Here is a 25,946-nt window from a genome sequence, read left to right as displayed (position 1 = left end):
CTTGAAATCTAAAAATTGCCATCTAATACAGTGACAGCTTTCAAGACTTAGATTGTTCCTTGCTTCTAAAAATGTTATATTTTCTCCATAGGAAAATTAGTTTTTTTCTGTCAATAGTAAATAATCAAATTATGCAAGACTCATCTCCTCTTCAGTGAGCAAGTGAGTCCTCCCTTTCAGAGATCTTCACAGATCCCTCAGTTGCTATCCTGCCACTATATAAGTGATGGTTATTCAATTGAGTTTTTCTGCATAAATAGTTCTTTAATCCTGAAAGGAAGCAGTATGATGGGACAGACACAGTCAACGGTTCAATAAAAATGCAAATTTTAAAAATTATTAAAATGTACTTAGAAGTAACAAACTGTATCAGACACTTCTTAGGTTTACAAGTGTTCTCTCAAGATTCTTTTTGTTTTAAAGGAAACCAATCCTTGAAGTTTTTTTGTTGTTGTTGACTGTAGCTATTTTTGAAGCTTCTTCTTCTTTCTCTCTGGTTCATTAATGTCCATGTTTGAAGCATCAGCAGAAACGCTTATTCCTGGTATCTAAAGTAATGCAAAATGGGAAGAACAGGTGAGTAAAAGCGTAACATAAGGAAGAAACCTCAATCTAATCTTCCTCTTCTTCACTGACACTTTGAGGTTCAAAAAGATGGAGGGATGGTGGAGGGAAGGGGAAACAGTAGGTTTTCCACACAATGTACGTATGTATGTATATCACACGCAAAGGAATAGTGGTTCAGAATGTTAACAGCAGACATGATCTCAACAGACAGAAGCCTGTCATTTGGGAAGAGTGTGTTTAGCCGTAAGACATTCAGGTTCTCCTACTGAGAGCCGCTGTCAGCCTTACAGGCCGCAGGTGTGGTGGGGGCAGAACCAAGGTTAAGATCCAATGTCTTAGGGTGAATCACACTTTAAACTGCTTTTCAAAAGTGCAGATTTCAAAACGTAAAAATGAAGAAGAACTAGGCAGATCTCAGGATTCCATTTGTGGAACCAAGGAACTCAGAAGCAGCCCAGGTGCCTGGATTCCCGCAGCCTAGGGTAATCAGTGAGAAAACAGGATTTCCTCTGTAGATACCTGTCCTGCACACAACTTTTAAGATTCTATAACTAAACAGAAATACCTCAGGACTGTATCACTCATTTCACAAAATATGTACTGTTTATTCCACTACAACATGAACAGTGTAAGTCTGGTCTTACCTGTGGTTCTACCAGGGACATTCGGATTTTCTGATGCTGAAGATTAGATGAGTCTAACATGATTTTCACTTTAACTTTATCAAATACATGAAATACTGTATCTTCTATTTTAAGTGATGGTATCTAAACAAAACACATTTTACTATTTTTAATTGCTTTCTTCCACTTGAGGCTTGGTTCTAATTCTTTATAATTTATCTTCCAAATTAAAAGTTTAAGTTTAAAAATAACTTCAATATTTAATAAGCACCTCAGTGTTTAACATAACCAAAACCTCTAATCTAACACCCTCACATACAAATGACCTATTTATGTGCACACTTCTCCCTTTCACTCTGTGGTTCCAATATATTATTCATCAATTGCAGGATTCTCAACCCTTTAATTAGCAAATTGTTGGTCTTGTACAGGGGCACACAGGTAATTGGTCAGAATTTGTTTTGTACTTCTACTAAAGTCAGGGAAGTAGGGAGTGTGTCAGGTAAAACACACTGGGAACTGGATGAAAAAATTCCCTTCTTGGGGCTATCAACAGACATTTATGCCTTTACTTTAATCCATTTGTCCACCAGGAACAAAGCATAATTCAAGTTTTCCTTAGAAGGGAAAACTTTATAGAGTAGAAAGAAATTAATAACTTTTGTATAGGAGAACATATACTGAGGTGAAAAGTTGTGAGTAAAACACTAAGCTTAGTAGGCATAAAATTCTGTAGGGTACAAAAATAATTTTACCAGTTAGAGTACCACTTGCAACCTACTGAAGACAGTGTTCCCCACTCCCACCAAAAGAAAAACCCCAAAATAAAACCATCAGAAATACTGTACCTCATCATCATATATAAGCCGTGGCTTTGGTCTGTCCTTTTCTTCAAAAAACACTGTACCTTCTAAACCATACTTTGGAATTAATACCACAATAGCATTCTTTCTTACAAACAGAATATAAGCTTCTTCACTTACTATTCCTTTGCTTTTGAAAAATAACTGTAAAAGAGCAGACAACCTTATTAAAGATTACCTTAAAGTATTTTGAAGTTAAGAAAAAAAGAATTCTGCAGTCAAATTAAAAGTGAACAAAACTTCATTTCTGCTAACATTAGTGACAGAAGGCAAATACCTGGGTATGAAAAGCCACAGATGCACGCTGAGCATACTGAGCCATTTTGTGCCGGAAATTGAGATTTTTACATAAATCTGCAAGCTTGTGTTTGTCAGTCAACTCTGGATAAGTACAGTCAGCTCCGATAGCCACAGCCAACAACCGATGAACAATGATGTCTGCATATCTAGACACATAAAAAATAAGAATCATGCCATATTAGCATTTAAATATCCTTTTACAGTTCAAAATATTTTCTATCTCTCATTTGTTAAGGAGAAAAAGTACCTTCGGATGGGTGAAGTAAAATGTGTGTATATTGGGGATGCTAAGCCATAGTGATGAAAATCATTGTCCATTCCAGAGCAGAAGTAAACAGCTTGCATCATACAGCGAGTTGCTAATATTCTTAACAGCGTGTTTAGATAAGGGAAAATAGGTGAATCTGCCCGGTCCAAAGAGTCAGCTAAAGCCTTGGCTGTATCAGTTTTAATTTCCAAATTCTGTGAATAAAGAACAGGGAAAAGTGTTAGTTGCTCAGTTGTGTCCAAGTCTTTGGGACCCCATGGACTATAGCCTGCCAGGTTCCTCTGTCCATGGAATTCTCCAGCAAGAATGCTGGAGTGGGTAGTCATTCCCTTCTCCATAGGATCTTTCTGACCCAGGGATCACACCTGGTCTCCTGCATTGCAGGCAGATTCTTTACCATATGAGCCACCAGGGAAGCCCAAAGAATAGGGGAAAAGGATCAAATTAAACATTTTAAAATCAGTACCAGCCATGTCTTCAAAACATAACTTATCAGGCTGAAAAAGTATGGTGTCTTCTGACCAGGTTGTAAGTGTTTATGCCTCTTATCCTTACCTAGAAGAACTGAAAATAAATTTAGTAAAAGTCATAGTGGTTTTGTGTAGCATCAAACCTTAAATTTTTCTGAATTCATTTGAAGGTACTGAAGTACCAACATTCTCAAGAAGTTTCAAGGGGGAGAGAATAGTGGGAGCAGCAGTGCTACCTCTCCAAGTCCAGCTGTACTTGCCTAATCTTTGCTGGGGTAGAAAAACATCAAAGCAGATCTGGTTCCGTTTCCACATGTTGGGATTTTCTCTACAGACCGTTTTCCTCCATTCAGTGTAGAAGTGAAGGCCAGAGGCATTGGTGACTACAGCTCAACATGATGATACAGCAGTTAACTGCCTATTCTACTTTGTGAGATGAGGCAAAAATACATAAACTTCTTCCTCTACCCAGGTCACACAAAGAAACAGGACAATAAGAGAAAATTCTCCAATTTACAGAGTAAGCCTTGGAGGAGAGAAGCTGATACTGTTCTAATGGATACAATAGGAGCCGGCCCACCATAAAGGTCTGAAAAATGAGAAACCAGCATCCTCCTGTTAGAATAATGCTCTGAGATCCAACACCCTTTCTTCCCTCTCTTCCGGACAGGAAAGATGTGGCCTGAGTAAGTGACCCAAAGAAAACCAATGTAAGCCATAGTCACCCCAAAAGCAGGGGTAATCATGTCTAAATAAAAGTCTACTAACCAGAGGCAGGGGGTATAAGGGGCTGAGGAAATGGGTTCCCCTTTCTATGTTTTTCCTTTTTTTTATGTTTGCAAAAATGGACTCCTTTCTTAGGGATGTGAAATAAAGAGGACTGAAATGAGTTGAAGATAAAGAGGAAAAAAAATAACTAAGTCTTAAGAGGTCGGCAGTTCAGAGGAGACATGAAGTAACACAGGCATGAAGAAAATGCGTAAAAGCACAGAGAGATGGAAAAGTTTAATATGTTCAGGATATTATAAATAACATAGTTTGGAACATCTGGCTTTAGTATAGGGCAAATGATTTCAATGTGTGAAGAGATGACCATACCCAAGTTAGATGATTTCTTTAATGAAAAGAATTACTGGCACATTTTTGCATCAAGAAACAGCAAAATTTTTATGGAAATGTGACTATAGATTATTCAGTGCAAACACTACATCACAACATGAATACAGATGATGTTTCTAGCTATGGAACCATACCTTGGATTTAGCTGCCTTAACAAGAATTTCGTAATTTGATGGAGGAGGAGCAGGATGTTTTCGAAGCAGAGCATGCTCAGAAAACTCTTCATGAATTTTTTTTGCAACAGAGATATTGGCAAGTAACATAAATTCTTCCACCATGGAATTTGTTTCTCTGCCAAATGAAAAGACATTAAATAAGGAAAAAGAATGAGACTTCTATATATCATTCACAAGTTATTTTTTCTGTCAATGAGATAATGAAAATTCCTATGCAAACATTCATGTGTGTATACACATGCGTAGTTTTAAGAACTAAACATCCCTTTCATTTCTCAGTTACTATGCTAACAAATCTCTTACAATTCACCTACTGCATGAGTAAATCTTATGCTAAAGGATATTTTACAAGCGGCATTAAAAAACAGAAGCTTTACTAACTCTAGTAACATGTAAAATCTAAATCGTAAGTATTTTCACCTCTTTACACTGAGTCCAAAGAGATTTTTATTTAATTCTGTATCTACAGAAATACAGTTTTCTAAGAATTAAGAGCTATTTAGGTCATATCAATATTGGCTTAAAAAAAAATGGAAACGTTCACCAATAAATCCCCCAAATCACAAGATATTTAAAATAGTTATTTTGGGTGCTTATTATGTCCCAGGCATTGTGCTATAAGTGCTGTTTACATTGTAGTATGTGCGCATGATGAATATAGGTATTAGTCCTATTTTGTAGATGAGAAAACTAAAGATGTGTAACATTAATCTCTCGCTAAAGGTCAGACTTACTAGTGTAACAGGATCTGGGCCCATTATGACCTGACTTCAAAACTCAACCAATTTGATACTGTTTTTCATCAAACACAGTAAATGATTTGTGATCTGTTGTTTTTGTAATAATTTTATTTATGTGTTTGGTCACACTGGGTCCTCATTGCTGTGAGCAGGTTTTCTCTAGCTGCAACGAGTGGCGGTTATTCTTTGTTGTGGTGCACAAGCTCCTGGTTGTGGTGTCTTCTCTTATTGCAGAGTATGGGCTCTAGGGTGGGCAGGCTTCAGCAGTTGTGGCCTGCAGGCTCTAAAGCACAGGCTCAGCAGTTGTGGAACATGGGCTTAGTTGCTCCAAGGCATGTGGAATCTTCTTCCCAGACCAGGGATCGAACCCATGCCCCTGGAACTGGCAGGCAGATTCTTAACCACTAGATCACCAGGTAAGTCCCTGTGTTCTGTTTAATAGGCTTTCTCCCAAGATACTGAACATGCATTATTAATCTGTCACTCATGTTTCCTTCTTTAACAACATAACTTCTTGACAAGACCCCTGAAGTATATTAATTGTTTTTTTTTTAATTAGGAAGACCTCCAAACATGTCTTTAAAACTATGGGGACAATCTCTTAGAAATGTGGTTTTTATTCTTGGTAAGAAGAAATGGGTGATATTCTACTTTGGTAAAACAAGATTCAAGATTTTCCTCAAAAGAGCCCTTGGTAGTGGATGTTCCTACTAACATTAGACTTATTTGCATAGTTCACCCAAAGGTGTTTTTAAATTGTAGCTCTAAAGCTGTAAAGCACACCCTGGTCCTAACTAACAAACTTGAGTATAATCCCATTTTTAATCCCTGGTCATCCGCTAGAAAAATGTAAACGCATGCTTAATTTCAGAATCACCTTATATAATAGGTATAGAAAGAGGCCCAACTCTGACTTAATCAAAATCAGCCTTGCCTCAGGGACCGAACCCAGGTCTCCTGCATTGCAGGCAGATTCTTTACCATTTGAGCCACCAGGCAAGCCCTTGCCTCCTAAACCTTAACCCAAATCAATAAAACAATAACAAGAATTAACCTCTGACTGTTCTTCACAACACCCTATGAGTGTGTACCACTACCAATTCTATTTTACTTACAAATAAATCGAGGTGTAAAGAGGTCAAATAATTTGTCTGGAGTCATTGGCAGAAATGGGATCCAAATTGAGGCAGTGTGACTTCACATTCCAGGGTTTTGGCCTAGGTCTGTCCTATCACAATATATTCTCTATTAAATACTTAAGAAATTAAGGAGGGCAATCCTCTTTTACTTACCGTAACTATTACTAGTCAAGTTCTAATACACCACACGTTAAGACAAATGAAGCTGGCAAGTTTTCTTCTATAATACAAATAAGGTATTTGAGTTTTATATGAGACTAGAAACTAAAATCATGTTTATTTTTCTCTACAGAAATCATAACTCCACTAAAACAGATATTTGGGAGTACAAACGTTTTATTAATATATACACTAGTTGCTGCTGCTGCTAAATCTCTTCAGTTGTGTCCGACTCTGTGTGACCCCATAGACGGCAGCCCACCAGGCGCCCCCGTCCCTGGGATTCTCCAGGCAAGAACCCTGGAAGTGGGTTATCATTTTCTTCTCCAATGCATGAAAGATATTATATTAAAATAAAAATCTTACCAACTACCCATCAAAAAAATTACATACCTGAGTTCCTTGGTCTGCAGATCTATAGGATCATGAGTTTCACTGTCCATGTGGAATCGAACTTCTGGAGAAGAAAGAGTCAAAGCCCTAAATAAAATAAGGAGGTGAATCAGTTCTGTGAGCAGTAACAGATAGACTCTGGAAGTGACTCTTAAAACAGAAATGATTAAAGCAAGTGTTGACAGTTTCTCTTTTGAAAGCTTTATGACCACCTGCTAACTTTCATGTTCCTTTATATTTTCACAGATGGCCTAATAGTTTACACTTCTAAAATCCATTTTAAAAGGCTGGACAACAACAATGTAACAAAATGAGTCCTTATGTTTCTCAGGATAAAGAATGTCTTCTGTACCCAAAATGAGAGGGTTTGATCAGTTTCATAAATAAACAATGCAATCAATTGTATTTTATTTACTACAGGAGACAATGTATTAGGGTGACCGATGGTGGAAAAAGGCAAAAGGGAAGCTGCCCTGGTCAAATGAGTAACACCAAAAGATCCTCAGTTCAAAAGTATCTTCCACATACACTCAACCAGTTAATGAGAAGACTGATAAACCACAACTCACGTTACAGATACTGATGGCTACTGGTATCCGAGTACTACGTGTCAGATAACACACCAGGCTAAGTGCTTTACATGCACAGCTCAATTAAAGATTTGGCAAGTTCTTCTTTGAAAAGTAAATTCCCACAAGGCAAGCAAAATGTGTTTCTACACACCATGAACCTATCTGCATCCGGTCAGCTCCAAATCAACCAAAACCTAAGAATTTCATTGAGGCGGGGTAACTTTGGACAATCACAAAGAAGGGGAAAAGATGAGTTGGGGCAAGTGGGATTCCAAGTCCTTTTTTCCCCGACTCACAAGAACTATAGAAGGAATACTAGAGAGGGAATCTGACAAATATGCCTTTCTTTTCATGACAAATAACTCGAGAAATACAACAAGGTTCTACACTACAATTAATGTGTTAATTAATACAGCTTGACCTAAAGAGCAAGGTATACTGACCATATTTTGATCATTATTTCTTCACAGAACATTTAAAACATAATGCTTATCCTTTAAGATAGACATATGACAGATATAATTTAAGACAAAACATATCCTTTAAGAAGGTGAAAGGTAACCATTCTTTTTAACTGATTGCTTTCTCTATTCACCCTAAGACTGAGAAGACTCAATGATAGGTTTTACCAGTATATGAGTATCTACTTTCAAAACTAGAAGTACACAGTGTTTTTCAAATTAAATAAATAGCTTTTCTGTCCTAATCACAATCTACATAGATACAAATCTACATCTCTTACTTTAAAACTGCCAAAATAGTATTAATTGGTTTTATTCACTTTGCTTTTACAACAAACCTTCTTCTGATACCTGGCATACTATAAACTTTCAATAAATGAATATGATGAAAAATGTGTTGTTTTGCATTACAAAAGAAATCTAATTATAGTCATCTTATTTACATCTTAATGACAAATTTGAGCAATAAAGTTTTCACTGGGTTTTACTTCATCCAAATTATCCTTTCAATTTCTTTTCAAATCAGCTTCAAGTTTAGTATTTAGGATCATAAGAAAATTCCCAGGAAACTGAAATATGAGTAGAGTTAGGTAGGGGTGGCTCAGCATAAACACCTAGAACACCACTGTCCAATGGAACGTCCTGCAGGGATGAAAATGGCCTCAATCCACCCTATCCAATATGGTAGCCACCAGCCTACATGTGGCTCCTGAGCACTTGGAATATGGCTAGTGTGACTCAGGAACTGAATTTTTTTAATCTTCTTGAATTTTAGCTTTAATAGGCACATCTTATGAAAACAGCAGAGATCTAGAGTTTGCACTACCCAACAAAACCACTTTCAGTAACCACTGTGACTCCATTGTGGATGGGCATGGGCATCCAGAGACCAACATATGAAAGGCTCAAGGCTTTACTCTGACAGTTGATGATGTCAAGAATCAAATTTCTTCTGACTACTTCAACAGATTTGGGTACGTGGATATTCCTTAAAATTCCTTTTCAGTCAGGCAAATGCAATGATATATAACAGCTAAAAGAAGTGAATCTGCCACTAGTGATCAGATATTTCGTAAGACTGCTTCAATGTAACCCCTAATCATTTAAAAACTGAAGGTGTTGGATTAAACATGCTCTAAAAATCTCTTCCAACTCTAAGTGCAAGAAGGACTTCATTTGTCTTTATTGAAACATCTGAAAAACAATGTTCAGTCTTGAAATTCATTGCTAATTAAAATCAGGAACAAGTCATAGAAAAGTCTCAAGAAGATCTTCCCTTCCTACAATTTCTTCAAGATCTTTAACTCAGACATATCAAGGTCTGCAACATAACAGAACTCCTAAACAAACTTCAGTCCAGAATCAAGTTGCTAATATTTAAAAAGATAGCTAGAAGAAACAGAATATACCTACTTAAGAGTCCCTACTCAGCCTATTAAATAATTGATCATTGTCCATGATAAACACTTCATAAAGAATTCACAAGTTATCGTAACAGCAGGATAGGTGAATTAAAATAAATCTTAGTATTTTTGAAATGTACCCTTTTTCAATTCTTCTTTTTTTCAAAATTTTAGCTAGTTTATTTAGTCCACGGAGACTAGTAGTAATATTATCGTTCATGGCTGCTGAATCAATTCTCATCTGAGCTTCAGCATATGTAAGGGAAGCCTAAAAAAAGAAACTATATATTAATACAAATGCTTATAAAAATCTGGTTTACTTTTGAAAGTTTATGTTTCCACTATAAAATATCCATGATTTCAGAAAACCTAAAATCAATAACAAAAGAGATTCCTAGTTATAATATTTATATTCCACACCAATGATTTCTGGTTCATTAACTTTTTATCTGATGCATTACACAACATAAGCAAACTTACATTAAAACAAAATAAAATGGTAGAACTGTTAAACGCTCATTTCTTTCATTGCTCTTTTAATTCATAAATACTTAGGAAAAATTAAAATAAGATAAAAGGAAGGTTAGATTATTCTTTGATAACGACTGTAAAGTGAAATCATTTCCAGATGACCAGTACTTCCTTACACACAGCAAATAATAAAACTGTACAAGTCCAGACATCATGTTTTGTAGGAAATCTACTAAATACCCCAAATTAAATATTTAATCCACAAACTCGAAAGTCATAGTAGAAAAGATTAATTTCCAGTTACAATCCAAATAAACAAACAGCTTTCTGCTCTGCTCCTTTATTTCCCTCCTCATGGAAAAATGCTGTTTTTTAGCCTTTTTTTTTAAAATAGTTTTATGAGTAAAAATCAGGAATAGTAAAAAAGAGTTAGGTGATACAGATCGGGACAGATTCTTGGGAGAACCAACTTATCCACTAGGAGCTAAGTGTTCCTTGTCTAAAAATGTTTTATGTTACATGTTTACTAAGTTTTTTTCATATAAAATTTTGCTACACTAACCAACTTTGGAAGAATTATAAACTCACCTTATTTAAAAATACAGATCTAGGAAAATTTAAATCATTCACACATGACTCGTCAGTTTCACACTAAGCTTTATTTCCAACCACTAGCTAATCAGAAAAGAATGGTGTTTAAAGGAGAGAAAAAGCAGGTAAACTTAGAAAATAGATCACTGGAAAAAGAGGGTTTCCACCACCCAGAATATTGGAAATAAAAGCAAAAATAAACAAATGGGACCTAATGAAACTTAAAAGCTTTTGCACAACAAAGGAAACTATAAGCAAGGTGAAAAGACAGCCTTCAGAATGGGAGAAAATAATAGCAAATGAAGAAACAGACAAAGGATTAACCTCAAAAATACACAAGCAACTCCTGCAGCTCAATTCCAGAAAAATAAATGACCCAATCAAAAAATGGGCCAAAGAACTAAATAGACATTTCTCCAAAGGAGACATACAGATGGCTAACAAACACATGAAAAGATGCTCAGCATCACTCATTATCAGATAAATGCAAATCAAAACCTCAATGAGGTACCATTACACACCAGTCAGGATGGCTGCTATCCAAAAGTCTACAAGCAATAAATGCTGGAGAGGGTGTGGAGAAAAGGGAACCCTCTTACACCGTTGGTGGGAATGCAAACTAGTACAGCCACTGTGGAGAACAGTGTGGAGATTCCTTAAAAAACTGGAAATAGAACTGCCATATGACCCAGCAATCCCACTTCTGGGCATACACACCAAGGAAACCACATCTGAAAGAGACACGTGCACCCCAATGTTCACCGGAGCACTGTTTATAATAGCCAGGACATGGAAGCAACCTAGATGCCCATCAACAGACAAATGGATAAGGAAGCTGTGGTACATATACACCATGGACTATTACTCAGCCATTAAAAAGAATTCATTTGAGTTGGTTCTAATGAGATGGATGAAACTGGAGCTCATTCTACAGAGTGAAGTAAGCCAGAAAGATAAAGTATACCAATACAGTATACTAACGCATATATATGGAATTTAAAAAGATGGTAATGATAACCTTATATGCAAAACAGAAAAAGAGACACAGATGTACAGAACAGACTTTTAGACTCTGGGAGAAGGCGAGGGTGGGATGTTCTGAGAGAACAACATTGAAACAAGTATACTATCAAGGGTGAAACAGATCACCAGCCCAGGCTGGATGCATGAGACAAGTACTTAGGGCTGGTGCACTGGGAAGACCCAGAGGGATGGGATGGGGAGGGAGGCGGGAGGGGGGATCGGGATGGGGAACACATGTAAATCCATGGCTGATTCATGTCAATGTATGGCAAAAACCACTACAATAAAAAATTTAAAAATAAATAAATAAATAAATAAAATTAACCAGGAACTAAGAAAATAAAATAAAATTTAAATTTTGTATCAGAGGGAAAAAAAAAAAAGAGGGTTTCGCAGACATCAGAGGAAGATTCAGAGCAAAATGAGAACATAAGGAAATTGGATGAAAGGTACAAAAGAAGGAAAGGAGTGAGAAATGTAATCTGGCTCCATTCTGTTTGACCATCAATTTCAGACTAGTTCTACTAGAATTCAACTGTGGCTTATATCATTTCAGTGAAAAAATGTGAGGAGCAAGAAGATGGTTTACACACCATCTTTTAAAATACTAACCAGTTATAAATTGGGATAACTTCAAATACTGGAGTTCCTACATTAGGGCTAAAAGAATCTACTTGGTCACCTAAGCATACAGGCTTTCTAAGTTTTTGAAGACAGAAAAATTGCCACATCAACTCATTTCTGCTGCTGCTGCTAAGTCGCTTCAGTCGTGTCGGACTCTGTGCGACCCCACAGACGGCAGCCCACCAGGCTCCCCCGTCCCTGGGATTCTCTAGGCAAGAACACTGCAGTGGGCTGCCATTGCCTTCTCTGAAACTCATTTCTAGATAACATCAAAAATTAAGCAGATAACTGAAAACAACAAGATTTTGTGGCAAAACTGGGGAAGAACTTCTTATTAACAAGCCTAACTTTTTCAAGACAATCTAGACCATTGTTAAAAGTAAAAAAGATGTGCAACATGAAATATTAAACATGAAACCAACCTTAGAATTAATGACACTTTTGGTAAACCTCGTTTTTAAGATTTCAGCATTGTGATTCATTTCCCAAATACATGAAAATGCCAACCTATGGAGAAAAGTAAGACAGTATTCATTAAAGGGAATCAGTTAAAGTAGTAAATACTATGTTTTTATGAAGAAGCGTGCATAAATACCTGTCAACGTTAGATCTCAGGGAACATAAGTTAGAGCTAAGCAACTCTGGAACCATGTCAATCCTCTGAAACAGATAAAATAAGAGTAGCAGATTATTGAGCTATAGCCATACATTTACTTGAGGTTCTATTCTCAAATAACATTGATGTTCGGGGCGGGGTGGGGGGAAGCCCTTTGTAAATAGAATTGAGACAAGGTTAAATGTAAAAAAAAGTCTATTTCTAGAGAAGTAGCTACATACAGTTTTCATAAGAGGGAAGCAGCGGGCTTCCCTGATAGCTCAGTTGGTAAAGAATCCGCCTACAATGCAGGAGACCCTGGTTCAATTCCTGGGTTGGGAAGATCCCCTGGAGAAGGGAAAGGCTACCCACTCCAGTATTCTGGCCTAGATAATTCCACGGACTGTATAGCCCATGGGGTTGCAAAGAGTGGGACAACGACTGAGTGACTTAAAAAAAAAGCAATGACAGAAAACTGGATTTCATGTCAGTGGTAAGTTCTCTACACTACCCACCTAGCTGAGCCCTGAAAGTCTGAAATCTCTGCTCTGTACAAAATGTTTGTACTAGATAACAGACACAAGCCCTAATAACTCTACAACGGGACCTTCCTCCAATGCTTCACACCAACTCCATGGTGTTTTCAACATCCTTAAAAAAGAGAAACAATGAATTCTTATGGAATTCTACTCTCACAATTTTTCTCTAAGTTTCTGGGAGCACACTTAATGAAGAAGAAATAGTAATTGTGACAGAACAGATCAAAGACAAGTTAACACTTCACAACAACTTATATCAACTACATCTACTTGTTATTTGGCTAAGTAACAAAAACCACTGCAATATTTTCACTGATTTAAGGTCGCCTTATTCTATGTATGTCTTTTAGCTAATTCATATACTATTCCACTGTTTCGGAATCCAAAAGTGCCCATGATTATGACAAACTACACAATTAACAAAGTGATTACTTATATTTCATTAAATACTGAGGCTCTCCCTTCCTCAGCAAACACCTCAGATGACTTTATTAAGAATAAAACAGACAATAGAAAAGATGTATCAAAATTCCACTTTAAATTTACCACATTTACCTTTTCACAAAGATATACAGTTGTTCCCCTTCTAGCTGACTCTTGATCCAAAGCATTTCCTGGCCTAATAAAATGGCTAACATCAGCAATATGAACACCAACCTTAAAAAGATAAAAAAGATGTCAACATGCTTAACTGGGTAGTACTAAAGGAATTCTAATGAGAAGAAATTCAGCTAAAAGGAAAAAAGACGTCAGTCACAGTTACCATTTCAGCTTTTTCATGGCCATGAGTCTCTGCAGCTACAAGACTCTACCTGACATGAATAACTCACAAATTCTACAATGGGTAAAAAGAATATTAATTCAAGACCAGAACTATTTTTGAATAGAATGTCATCGTAATTACAAATACCTCCAAATTTCCATTTTCAAGTTCTCTACAATGGAGAGCATCATCTATATCAGTACATCCTGGGGGGTCCACACTACACACACACAGATGTCTCAGGTCTTCTCGGTTTTTCATGTCCTAAAAAATGCCATATTATTGAAAAATAAAAAACAATTTTGATGGTACAGATGTAACACAGCTCTATAAAATCAACAATAATTATAATAAATAAAAGTGGCTTTATTTCTCAGTGATAACAACACTTCATGATTTATAATTTGTGAACCCCTTGCCTTTGGAAAATGTGATATCACCCAGTGTCTGTCCCCTAGAAAACTCTGTCTTTTAGTAAAGTAAATGATTTTCATGATAACCTGAGCATTCTGTAGCAAACTAAATGCAAGGGAGGAGGGGAATAAGGTTTCTACATGGTTTTTAAAAGACACATACAGAAATCAAATAAAACTAGTAGGTCAGATACAGTAATTCATAAAGTCACAGAATTCTTTTCAACGTACCTTCTCAGTGATGCTCCAGGGCATCTTTGGTAGAAAGCTAAGAACAGCCTGTGAAAAAGCCTGATGGGGAACATCATGCTCAAGTAACAAAACTTCTGTTTCAGTCTCTTTGTCTCCAACTTCACCTAAATTTTTTACAAAGTGTCCCTAAAACCAAAAAGTATTATAAGAACAGTGCATTTTACAGCTTTCTGTTTATTAAATTAATTTGTATTATCACACTAAATGGTTGAACATTTTCCATGACCACTTAAGTATTTCTAAATTTTCTCCACAATTCTTAAGAATGACCACTAGGTAAATTAAAGCTAAAAATGACAAGACTTCACAAGTGATTTATGGTGGAGACCTTCTGAGAGTTCAGTTCTCACATAACAAGGTCTCTGTTTAGTTCCTATTATCTCTCAAGTTTAAAAGTTGCTTCAAATATCTTAGCTTCAAAATTTGTTTATTAGAATCTACTTAGGTCTCAAACACTAATTTTGTAGTCAGTGTCACCAAAAATTACTTGTTAGTAAGTCTGAATAAAATTAACCAAATGATTTACATTGGAATTTCCTAGGATTAATTTTCAGATTGGATGTACTACTTAATTCTCCTAAATTTCAGCATGCATTTTATATAAAGACAGATTCTATTTTCAGTAAAAGAAGCAACTTTATTCCTAAAGTTTTAGTTAAACATTCTAACATAAAATTATTAATTCAAGCTTACATTTGGATATCTGGAATTTCTTGGCCAACCATCAACAGCAACAATAATTCTCCGTCCTTCTAATGTAGAGGCCTGTCTGGTTTCTATTCGAATTCTAGGGATTCTCTTATCAGCAGGAGTAAAGAGATGTCTTCTTGACTAGAGAATATTAGGAAAAAAGAATTTACACACAAAAGGCTGGGGATGGGGGCAAGGTGAGGGCTCTAAATTCTATTCAATGTACATCATTTTCCATTACACAGCAACATGCTCTTTACTCACCTCCTTAATATCAGACTTGGAAAGCATGCCACAATATGGTCTCCAGTTCCTTTTTATTATCCCAACAACTCTACCTGTAGGCTTTAACATTTTTTCATTTACAGCAGTCTTAAGCTGAGATGTAAAAATAAAAGTAAAAACTTTCAGTTATCTGTCCTGTGAGGGTAATGAGACAATTTCCCTTCAGAATTAGAATACAGACACTAATACTTTTTCAGGCAGTAAATTATGACATAAAACTATGGAATTTTGATGTTTCAAGATTCTAGGCAAGAGCATGCCAAACAAAACCACAAAAATAGTTCCATAATAAAGCACTACCAAAAAAAAAAAAATCAAAAAGAGAAAACTGAATAAACATGTGAGACCGCAACTCTCCAGTTTTAATGTGAGGATTTACTGACACACACAGACGCACACACGCTCATACACAGGTCTGGTAATTAATAGGATTTTAGTAGTAGTTTCCAGCAATGAGCAGAGTGGTACTTATTTACTCGTTTTAAAAAAAGAGATGTATCTTTAAATGCTTATCTTATTCAAAATATAAACCCAAATAAATAATAGTTCTTACTAGAAATAGCAAAAGAACCCTATGGTATTTTCACCTCTAATACTCTCCTGTGGCCTGGACCTTGTCAAGATAGTGTTATAGTAAGACACTTAAGTAGTGATTATAATTCATATAGAGAGAAGAACTACTAATGTTCTGTGAATTCCAACTACTTGTATCATTCTTACAATTCTAAAATGGAAAAATACCTATCAGGTAGACTTTAGGTCATAAAAAACAACGGAAAGCATTTTCTTCATAATAAATATGGTAACAGAGAAGGAATTATTAAACAGACCTATTTTTAAGGGCCTAGAAGTACATCTACTATGTTGAGGGGATTATAAACATTACATAAAAACATTTTAAAAAATTTTAAATGTGTAAAAGAAGAAAAAAGAAAATTTTATTTACTCAAACCTAATTCAGCTAGATCATATACCTGAATGTCAGAGTTCAAGTTTCATACTCAAGTTAAGTCTTTTTGTATTTTGTATTTCAACCTGTTTATTTGAGCACAGTAAGACATTAATTTAAAAGAAGACTAAGCTAGAGGAAAAGAAATCAACTATGTATATGACATACATTAAACCTATAGGACTGTAGTTTTATTCCATAAATCTGAAAGCCATGAAACTTGTTTAATTTTCTCCAAAGCTAATACATTAACAAATTATTCAAAGCTACACAGACAAAAAATAAAACCTGCTTGGTCATACAATGCGTTCTCTCTCCTCTTCTTTCTCTATATCATCTTCATTTTGACCTTCATCTTGTAAAACCACAGAAGATGGAGCTACCCATTGATGCCTGGGAAGAAGCTCCACAGCCACAATATCTTCATGAATAGCTCGGTTTAAATTTTTAAGTCCTTGTAAGATTATCTGTGTGAATAGCAAAGAACACATGCCCAGATATTTTCAAAGGGAAATAATAATGGGAAGGTTGCCCTCAAGAAGTTGAGATATATTCTGATGTCTGTATGTTTCTATTTCACTTCCTTTATATTTTTTCTTCCTTCATAGTGTCCCTTTCCTCTGCCCTCTAAATTTTTCAATATCAAATAGAAAAAACAATGTCAGAAAATATGAGTTGTGTTCATGTGTTCCACATAACTCTTACACTAATACCAGAATTTTTAATCTCTCTAAATCTCAGGGTCCTGATTGGTAAAACAAAAGAGTGCCTACTTTTATAAGCAGAGTTGAAAATTAAATGAAATGCAGAATTCCAAGCACTAAGACAAGTACTTGGCAAATAGTGAGCACCCCAAAATGACTGCTGTTTGCTTTAAAGTGTGGGAAGCCACTTACTGCAATTAGAGAAAAGCCACGCACACACAATCAAGACCCAGTGCAGCCATTAAATAAAAAGCCTCATTGTCGTATATTTAGAAAATACAAAAAAATTTTAAGGAGAAACCAAAAATTACTCAAGGGATGATCATTGTAACATTTCAGTGTGGGACAATGTCTAATTGGCAGAGAGATGCAAAAAAAAAAAAAAGAGCAGACTTGGAGATCCTCCTGCCCTAGGAACCCAGATGAATTTATTACTGGAGCTTTCGCACTGTTATTTTACTGGTGCATTTTTTCACTAGAAGCTTTGTGAGGGCAGAGATTTTTGTCTGTGCTGTTCATGGCTGTAGCCTGGTGCCTCACACTCCAGAAATATTTGTTGAATTAGATATATTTTTCCACATTTACTTATGAAGAGTAGCTGCTACTTGTTTTTTCCCCTTAATTAATAAAGCAGTTAAAATTCTAAAAAAAAAAATAAATAAATAAAGTGTGGGAAGCCCTCTGGAGCAATTATACATTAGGTAAATAGTATTTCCCATAATAGATCATAATGCAGAAAATAGAGGCACCATAGCGGGGTTTGGTTTTGATTAATTATATTTGTATTCTCTTAAGAGGAGTTAATAGAAAATTCTTTTCCTTAATAAGCAGTTTTCTGAAAAAATGATTAATTCTATCATCTGTGACCTCTCACATGACTTACTTCAAGCTCACAAACTAGGAGGATAAAGCACATTTAAATTCTTGTACAAAAATCTGAAACACTTATGAAAGAAAAAAATGAACAGAAAATATTTTAGTGTGAAACGAATTTATGTACACACTTGCCTCTTTATTGTCTTCGTCATCGCCATGGACCCACACTGTAGCTTCTAAGTAGTTTTCCCTGCTGGCTCGAAATGTCCCTTGAAGGTATGTGCCAGATTTGATGCCCTGTTGTAGCTTACTTAAAGGAAGATGCTCTGAAAATATTGTTTTTCCACTTTCTATTTCATTCTGTGAAATAAGCAAACCAAGAGATATAGTTAGTATGTGAGTCTTTGGCATGCTCCACATACACCTATTATCACTATCAGGTATTTAAAACAACCATCCATGTTACAGTAGATACAACTCATGAATTTCAAAGAACATAGCACAGTAAGAAAAAAAATGCTTTTTATTCTTAAGGCAACATACACAAACATTTCCATTTCATTACATTTTGGTATCAGCCACCGAAGAAGAAACTCTGTGTACCCCTCCAACCCCATCCAGGCCTCCCCGAATGAAGGTGTGTAGCTATGTGATCAAGTGAGCGGGCAGGAGTATATAAAGGGTAATAGGAAACCTCAAATGTATGAGAAGACTGTGGTTCCTGAAAGCACAAGAAAAGCTATTTTTACTTAGATTATTTTAAACAGCTAAGGCAGTCAGACAAGAGGCAGGCTGGGACCTGCTGTAGATCCACCCCAATATCTTCCAGGATCCTCTGAGACCTCCAACATCCAACAACCTAACTGCTTGGCTCCTTTAGACTTCTCTACTTCCTAAATTTCCCATCTTCTAAGGAGATCACTTTATACCTTCTCTTCTGCTTAACTCTCCAAGTTCCTTGTCTTCCTTCCTCACTCTCAGATAAGGGACCTCCACCTCCACAATGAGAACCGGAAGCAATCAACTGAGACTCGCTTCATCTCTCCATGCTGAATCTGCTCACCTATGAGCATCTATCCACCACTTCCTCTCCTCTCCTCAAGACCTTTGTTCTTCTCTCTCTGGAATCAAATTCCCCCCTGTACTATAACATCCTCACCACCATATAAACATGACCCATTAAAAATAAATATGGACCTATTAAACCTACCATGAACATGACCTATTAAACAGATTAATGATATGACCTATTAAAATAATTAACTGATTAACTAATTGTACCCTCACGCCCCATCTATGACCAAATCCTAAAATCAACAAAGTATTTATTATATCAACGAAATACACACAACATCTGACTTCTCACTACCTTAACTTCTGCTACCATGATCCGATTTTCTGTCTTGTCTCCCAGGGATACTAAAATATCCATCTAAGTGGAGGCCCCTGCTTCTAACCTATTCTCCTTAGAACAGAGAAATAGGTATATTATTCTGCTCAATAGCTGTCCAGTGCTCATGGACTAAAATTCAATTTTTTTCCATGACTTACTACATCCTTACATGATCTCATCCCTGCCTACATTTCTGACTTCATTCCTAACATTTTTCTCCCTTGCTTACATCATCCCATCCACACTTTTAGGGATTTCTCCACCTTGCCAACTTATTCTAACCTCAGAGCCTTTTAACCTGCTATTCCTTCCACATGAAATGCTCTTCCCCTAGTCATTAACTCCTTTAACATACAACACAGCTAAAATGTCTCTGTCTCAAAGCAACTTGCTTTAACATCCTTCCCATCTCAACTTAGATACAATTTTATCAGGAAGCCTTGACATTTCAAATCTGGGTTGGATGCCTTGGCTAAGTATGGTTAGCTCTCCTATCATGCTTGTTCTGAAAACACAAATGTGTTCCAATGCAATTGGTAAATTAGAGAACTACCAGGTGAGAGCAGAAAACTGCATCCAGCTGAACCAAGCTGAATCCACAAAACATTCACACACACAAACACACGCCTCAAACACCTACTGGTTACTTCAGATCACCATGTTTTACTAGCCACACCATCTTCGTCTGGTGTAACAACTTTCTGTTCAAATTGAGATAATCCTCTTTCCACTGCGTCATGAAGTTTCTGCAAGTGTCCCTAATCACATTTTCCCTTAAGCTCTGTGAAAGTGAAAGTGAAAATGAAGTTGCTCAGTTGTGTCCGACTCTTTGCGACCCCATGGACTGTAGCCTACCAGGCTCCTCAGTCCATGGGATTTTCCAGGCAAGAGTACTGGAGTGGGTTGCCATTTTCTTCTCCAGGGGATCTTCCCAACCCAGGGATCGAACCTGGGTCTCCTGCATTATAGGCAGACGCTTTACCATCTGAGCCACCAGGGAAGCCCAAGCTCTGTAGTTTTCATTATATAAAATTTTACATGGCACAGTGACCTTGGGGAACACACACAGGTACTATAATAGAACTGACTGCAGTTTCACTGTATCCTACATTTACTCTACTCCATCAGAGTACATAGTCAAATACTGTGAATTACCAATGTTGGATTACTTCCTGTTTCTTCATTTAGACCTATCCACTTCACTTAGTGCTATCCAAATCAACTCTGTGATAAAGGAAGTGTTCTTGTGATCTCCAACATGGCAGTCACTAGGCACAAGGGGCTCTTGGACACTTGAAAGGTGAACAACACAACTGGGAAACTGAATTGTAAACTGAATTAAATTTAAACAGCTGCATGCAACTAGTGCATATATACTAGATAGGATAATCCTACTGCCTGTATTCTAAAAATAAAGTCCAGCTTTTATTTTTTCACTTCTATTTAGGTTTGTGAAGTAGCTGGTTGAAAACAGGCAGAGAAAAAAACGCGGTAAAGATTGGATGCACATATAATATACTATTATATAAAACCTAATAGTATCTACCATTTACATTTACCATAATTATGTGCCAGGCACTGAGATAAGAATTTTATTAACACTACTATTACCTGAGCAAACTCCGGGACATAGTGAAGGACAGAGGAGCCTGAGGTGCTGTAGTCCATGGAGTCGCAAAGAGTTGGACACGACTTAGCGACTGAACATTATCACCATATGACCCTAACAATGCTATGACATCGTTATTGCCAAACACACTTCACATTCAAGGAAATAAGGTTAAGGATTCCCTCTCACATCCACTACTGCAGTGACCCTCTACTCCTGCCTCTGCCTCTAATCTTGCTGAGATGCAATGTATCATCTTATAATAGAGATTAGAGTGGTGTTCCAAATAAGTAACGTTTCTGATTGTTCTCCATTCCTACTAGCCACACTCTCATCAACCTTTAATGTTTTCAGCCTAAGAGTATAAGGCAGGGAGCCCAGAATCCTATGTGCCAACTTCTCTTAGTAGCAGCCCTTTAGGGAGACCTTTATATGATAGTTTAAAAATTACTAACAGGATAAATGGCTGAGTCCTCACTATCTGGCCCCTTGCCTTCCTGTTCTACTTCTCATGAGCCCTCCCTCCTCCTATGGAATCAACACTACAGCTGGATGCTCGCTCTCCAGGGCCCACCACTTGTTTCTTTGTCAAATACCTACTCCTTATCACAAGCCAGCCATGAACTTCTTCACTGATTAATCACACAAATAGTGCCACCGTGTGCCAGGCCCTACTTGGGTTGCTGAGGATGTATCAGTGAACAGTGGTATTGTAGAAGTCAAGACTTTAGGGACGCCATTTTGATCAAAAGCCTATTGCAGCCATTTGTGTTGTTTATCACCCAACTCCTATTTCAATTCCAGCTTGCCCACTGATATTCCAATTTCTAAATCCGGTAATTATAAGCTTAACATCCCAAAGTGGCTACGTTAATCTTTCACTTCTCAAAAACAAAATAAAGCAAACTCAAACATACCCCTTCTTCAGACAAACAAGCAAGACGATCTATGAGTTCGGGGTTAGCAGTTAGGCTTTTTATATATTCTTCACCTGAAAAATAAGTTTTTTGTTCTTGATAAATTTAAATGTGTTTATCCCCCTTAAATTCAGAAGAACATGGGTTATCTTATTTGTGACAGTACACATGTCAATTTTTTGGAGGGGAGGGAACCTCTCTGTTGAGGTGGTCAAGCCCAAGAGGCAGTGGATCAAGTGTGTCTATGAACTTTTATTGCTAAGCCCATTCCAAACGTTGACAGGGAAATTAACAGCCACTGGTGGCACAACTCACTTGGCTCAGCAATATTGAAAAATTTTTTAAAAAAATACAAAAATATCACATTAAGCTATATAGGACCATGAAAATACCACATAGTGAAATGAACATCTGACCATGGGCCTGATGATAATTTTTGCATGTATTTGCAAACATGAACTAACAGTCCGGTTACATAGAGACTTACAAGTGAATGCTGGTATCCCTTCTTCTGCGGCTTTCTCTTTGTTCTTCCTGTCATTGGTTATGAAGATAACTTGCAGCTGATTCTCTGCCGGCATTTTCTTCAGATGTTCATTGTACCACTTTGCAGCTACCCGGATGGCTCTATCATTCCTGTCGTTAGAATTTTCTCCCTGTACCTGTTCTACGTAAGTTTCTCTAAGTGTGATAAAAAGGGCAAAAGAGAAAGATAAGAGATGGAAATTAACAGAATCAAGCACACGTAAAAAGTCTTTGGACATATATGCTTAATGATCACTGAACTTAAAAGTCAACATACATCTTTTCCCCTGAATGTATTCACATTTATACCTCACAGAGGAAATAAATAAGATCCTTCTAGTGATATCTTTAAGACAACAGTTTGCTTGGAAAGAAGAAAATCATATTATTAATGGAATAATAAAAGGCTAAAATAAATTCATCTCATCAAAAGAAAAACTCAATATCAGAATTTATTCTATAGGTTGGGACATTAAAAAAAAGTAACAGTTTGTTGAAAAAAAAAAAACTATACTACTATACTAACATTTTACAGGTCTGATAACAAGATTTCATTCAAACTGTAGATTAACAGAAATTCCTAAAAGCTACCAATTGTATGATTAGATGACTTGTGATCATATGATTAATGTAGTAATTAAATACATGATGCCTATCAATTATCCATGATAAACTCACAATACATGACAAGGGCCATCAAGAGAATGAAAGACAAGACCCAGATATGACTGCATATTCCTTCTAAGTCTACCAACTCTGAGCTATCAAATGTCAGTATACTTATTTCTTTAAATCTGTTCTTCAAAGCTAAATTTAAGAACAATTACAAAATTCAGCACAATAACTTCTACCTACTTCTTAAAGGTTAGAGGTTCAATTTTAGAGTTTTATACTTAATATAAATAAACCTGCTTTAATATAAATTAAACACATGTTAATGTTTTTAGAATTATCAAGGACACGGTCATAAATTTCTGAATTGGTTTTAGCATGCCTGAGTGTCCTAATTCTTCCTGTCAACCCCAGTACTGCTAAGCTCTATTCGCTGCACTTAAGCCAAGAAAAGTGTTAACTTTGGATTAAAAATCTGATGGTCATGCTCCACAGAAACTAAGTCTCTGAGTGCTAAAAAACTGTGAAGTTCCTGTTTTTGGATTTTAAAGACAAAACAGAAACAAGAATTCTACAAGTGCTTAACTGATATTCTTTACATAAATAATATTTAAGTCTGGGATATAAGAATAAGGAAGAGAAATTTGAGATATTAAATATTTTTAAGGTTGTATATGCCCATGGGATTTCATTATCCAATCCACTGTCTAACCTAACAGTTCTCAATATCTGGGGTGATATTGCCCCTGATATCCTCCCCGCTGGAGGACATTTCACAACATCTGAAGACATTCTGGGCTGTTACAGCTCATGGGATTGGTGGTGGTGGGTGAGGGGAGGATTTGCTACTGGCATAGTGAGTATAGGCCAGGAATGCTGCTAATCACCCTACAGTGCCTCACATAGCCTTTCCATAACAAAGAATTACCCAGTCCAATAGGTCAATAATGGCAACGTTGAGAAATCCTGATTAATAAAAGTAAACTGGATTCATTATAAATTATTTATGTAATACAAGAAATGCATGCTCCATCCGTCAGTCGTGTCTGACTCTTTGCAACCCCATGGACTAGCCTGCCAGGTTCCTCTGTCCATGGGATTTGTCAGGCAAAATACTGGAGCAGGTTGTCATTTACTCCTCCAAGGCATCTTCCCAACCCACGGATGGAACTCACATCTCCTGCATTGGCAGGCGGATTCTTGACCACTGAGCCACCCAGGAAGCCCAATGTAATAAATACCATATTTTCTAAGATCACACAATAAGTTGAAACAAACATCTTGAATCTGAAACGAATTGTATTTCTTAACCTTACTGTCATCAATGTGATCAGTTATAAGGTATTAGTGTAACTTTTAAGAGCCCATTAAGAATATACCTGCTTTATATTTTTAAAGTTCTCCTTCACAAACTCCTATATTTAATTAACTTATGTTGGTTATTCATATAACATGGTACATCAGAAACCTAGGCAAATCTCATCTTCCAAAAATCCTACTGCTCAACTCATGCTAAAACCAATTCAAAATGAAAACATTGTGGAAATTAAAGGACCTATCACTTTCTAGGAACCAGGAGACTTTGGTTCTGGCTTTGACCCAATCGATGCCTATGTGACCTTAGCAAGGTCTGTAAACTGTGTAAGAATCAAACATTACTCCCAGAAGTATGAAACTTAAAAGTGTATCTTCCAACAATGTCACAGATGACAGCCAGGAACTCTCAACCCCCAATTTAGCTAGTACTAGTTTCTTGATAACTGAGGTAATTTCCCCCCTACCTATGATGCTCATTAGTAAATGTGTAGAAATGCTTCTCCTGGTTATTAGTCATATCTCGGATTCGTTTGTATACTGGAGCACTCCTATTTCTCACTTCTTGGAGAACTGTTTGTAGCACGATGACATTCCTGATGGCAGGGTCCTCAAGGACATCAATCTTTTAAGTAAACAAATAAATAAATAGTTATTTTTTCCCGTGTTCATTCATAAATTGCTTCTGTTGAACCTAAAACTGCAGGTTGTTTTTTTTTTTTTTAATACTACCTGTACATTAAACTAAGGAGCTATTTTGCAACAGAAAACCCTTCAGGTCGATTAAAGTGTGAACAAACTAGCTACAAAACTTTGCAGAATTAATCATTAATAAAGAAATACGTTGGCCCACATGGTTTTCGTTCGTAGGCACTTACAAGCTGCCTGGGGGTCGCAGGCAGGAGGCCACAGAAGCCCAGGTCCCCGGCCTCCAGACATTAAAATCTAAGGCAGAAGAGACAGCAGGAGTTAGAAAGTTGACGTATCTAAAATTCTTATAACTCCAAGAACTCAAAAAAGTAAAGATTGGGGGAAAAAAAAAAAACAAAACAGTACAAGGAATAAGAACCTCGGCCTGGGGGCAGGAGGCATGGGTCCCGGTGGGGTTGCCCCTCCCTGAGTACGTAATGCTGCCCAAGACGCTCCTCCTAGGGTCTCAGTGTCCCTGTCTCCCTTTCTCCTGGTGGGACAGCGGTGCCCGCGGCTCCGCCCGCCTATCGGCGCACCTGGTGGAGCAGCACGTTGGTGTCCGGCAGCAAGTAGTGTGGCTGCGGGCAGAGGCTACTTGCCCGGTCCAGGGGTTGCAGCTCGAGGACAGGCCCCTCGTGCGCTCCGCCGCACGCCGCGCACCCCGACGCACCGCAACCTATATCATCGCGCAGGTAGTGCTCGCGCACAATCTTCATCACGCCACCCGCCCGCGTCTTTTTCAAGAAAGTCTTGGACTTGAGCATCTCGCCTCCCTGCTCGGAATCCCGACCCGCTATAGCGCTCTTCCGGCGGAAAGTGTCAAGCTCGGAGCCCTGCTGCACAACCACACTTTAACCAGAAGTTCGCTCCTTCCTCCTCCAGGATATTAGTGAACCTCTCTAGCGGAAAAACTTCGAG

At 37.1% G+C, this 25,946-nt stretch overlaps 1 protein-coding gene and 1 non-coding gene across 3 annotated transcripts; both read right to left on the bottom strand.

Annotated features, from left to right (window-relative positions):
• Window positions 1-310: 310 nt before the first annotated feature.
• Window positions 311-25,914, bottom strand: DIS3 (DIS3 homolog, exosome endoribonuclease and 3'-5' exoribonuclease). 2 transcript variants are annotated; one of them, XM_043477666.1, is made up of 22 exons: window positions 25,565-25,701; window positions 25,217-25,283; window positions 24,806-24,963; window positions 22,375-22,568; window positions 21,888-21,961; window positions 18,161-18,328; window positions 16,751-16,915; window positions 15,479-15,592; window positions 15,218-15,355; window positions 14,504-14,650; window positions 14,007-14,123; window positions 13,652-13,753; window positions 12,558-12,622; window positions 12,385-12,469; window positions 9,394-9,521; window positions 6,818-6,904; window positions 4,345-4,501; window positions 2,601-2,815; window positions 2,331-2,499; window positions 2,039-2,197; window positions 1,212-1,334; window positions 311-548 (listed from the first exon to the last, which is right to left on the bottom strand). In XM_043477666.1, exons 3-22 carry the CDS (start codon window positions 24,856-24,858, stop codon window positions 465-467), a joined length of 2,544 nt encoding a protein of 847 aa, XP_043333601.1. In that variant the 5' UTR covers window positions 24,859-24,963; window positions 25,217-25,283; window positions 25,565-25,701; the 3' UTR covers window positions 311-464. The 2 variants fall into 2 exon arrangements, with proteins under 2 accessions (XP_043333601.1, XP_043333600.1); XM_043477665.1 differs by lacking the exon at window positions 25,217-25,283 and having other exon boundaries at window positions 25,565-25,914.
• On the bottom strand, window positions 20,290-20,361 carry TRNAY-AUA. The gene has a single exon. It is a non-coding gene; the product is annotated as a tRNA-Tyr (tRNA).
• Window positions 25,915-25,946: the final 32 nt, after the last annotated feature.

This window comes from Cervus canadensis, chromosome 9, assembly GCF_019320065.1.
Source record: "Cervus canadensis isolate Bull #8, Minnesota chromosome 9, ASM1932006v1, whole genome shotgun sequence".
Taxonomy (NCBI): Eukaryota; Metazoa; Chordata; class Mammalia; order Artiodactyla; family Cervidae; genus Cervus; species Cervus canadensis.
The sequence above is the reverse complement of the archived record's forward strand: the minus strand, read 5'-3'. Positions and strand labels throughout refer to the sequence as shown.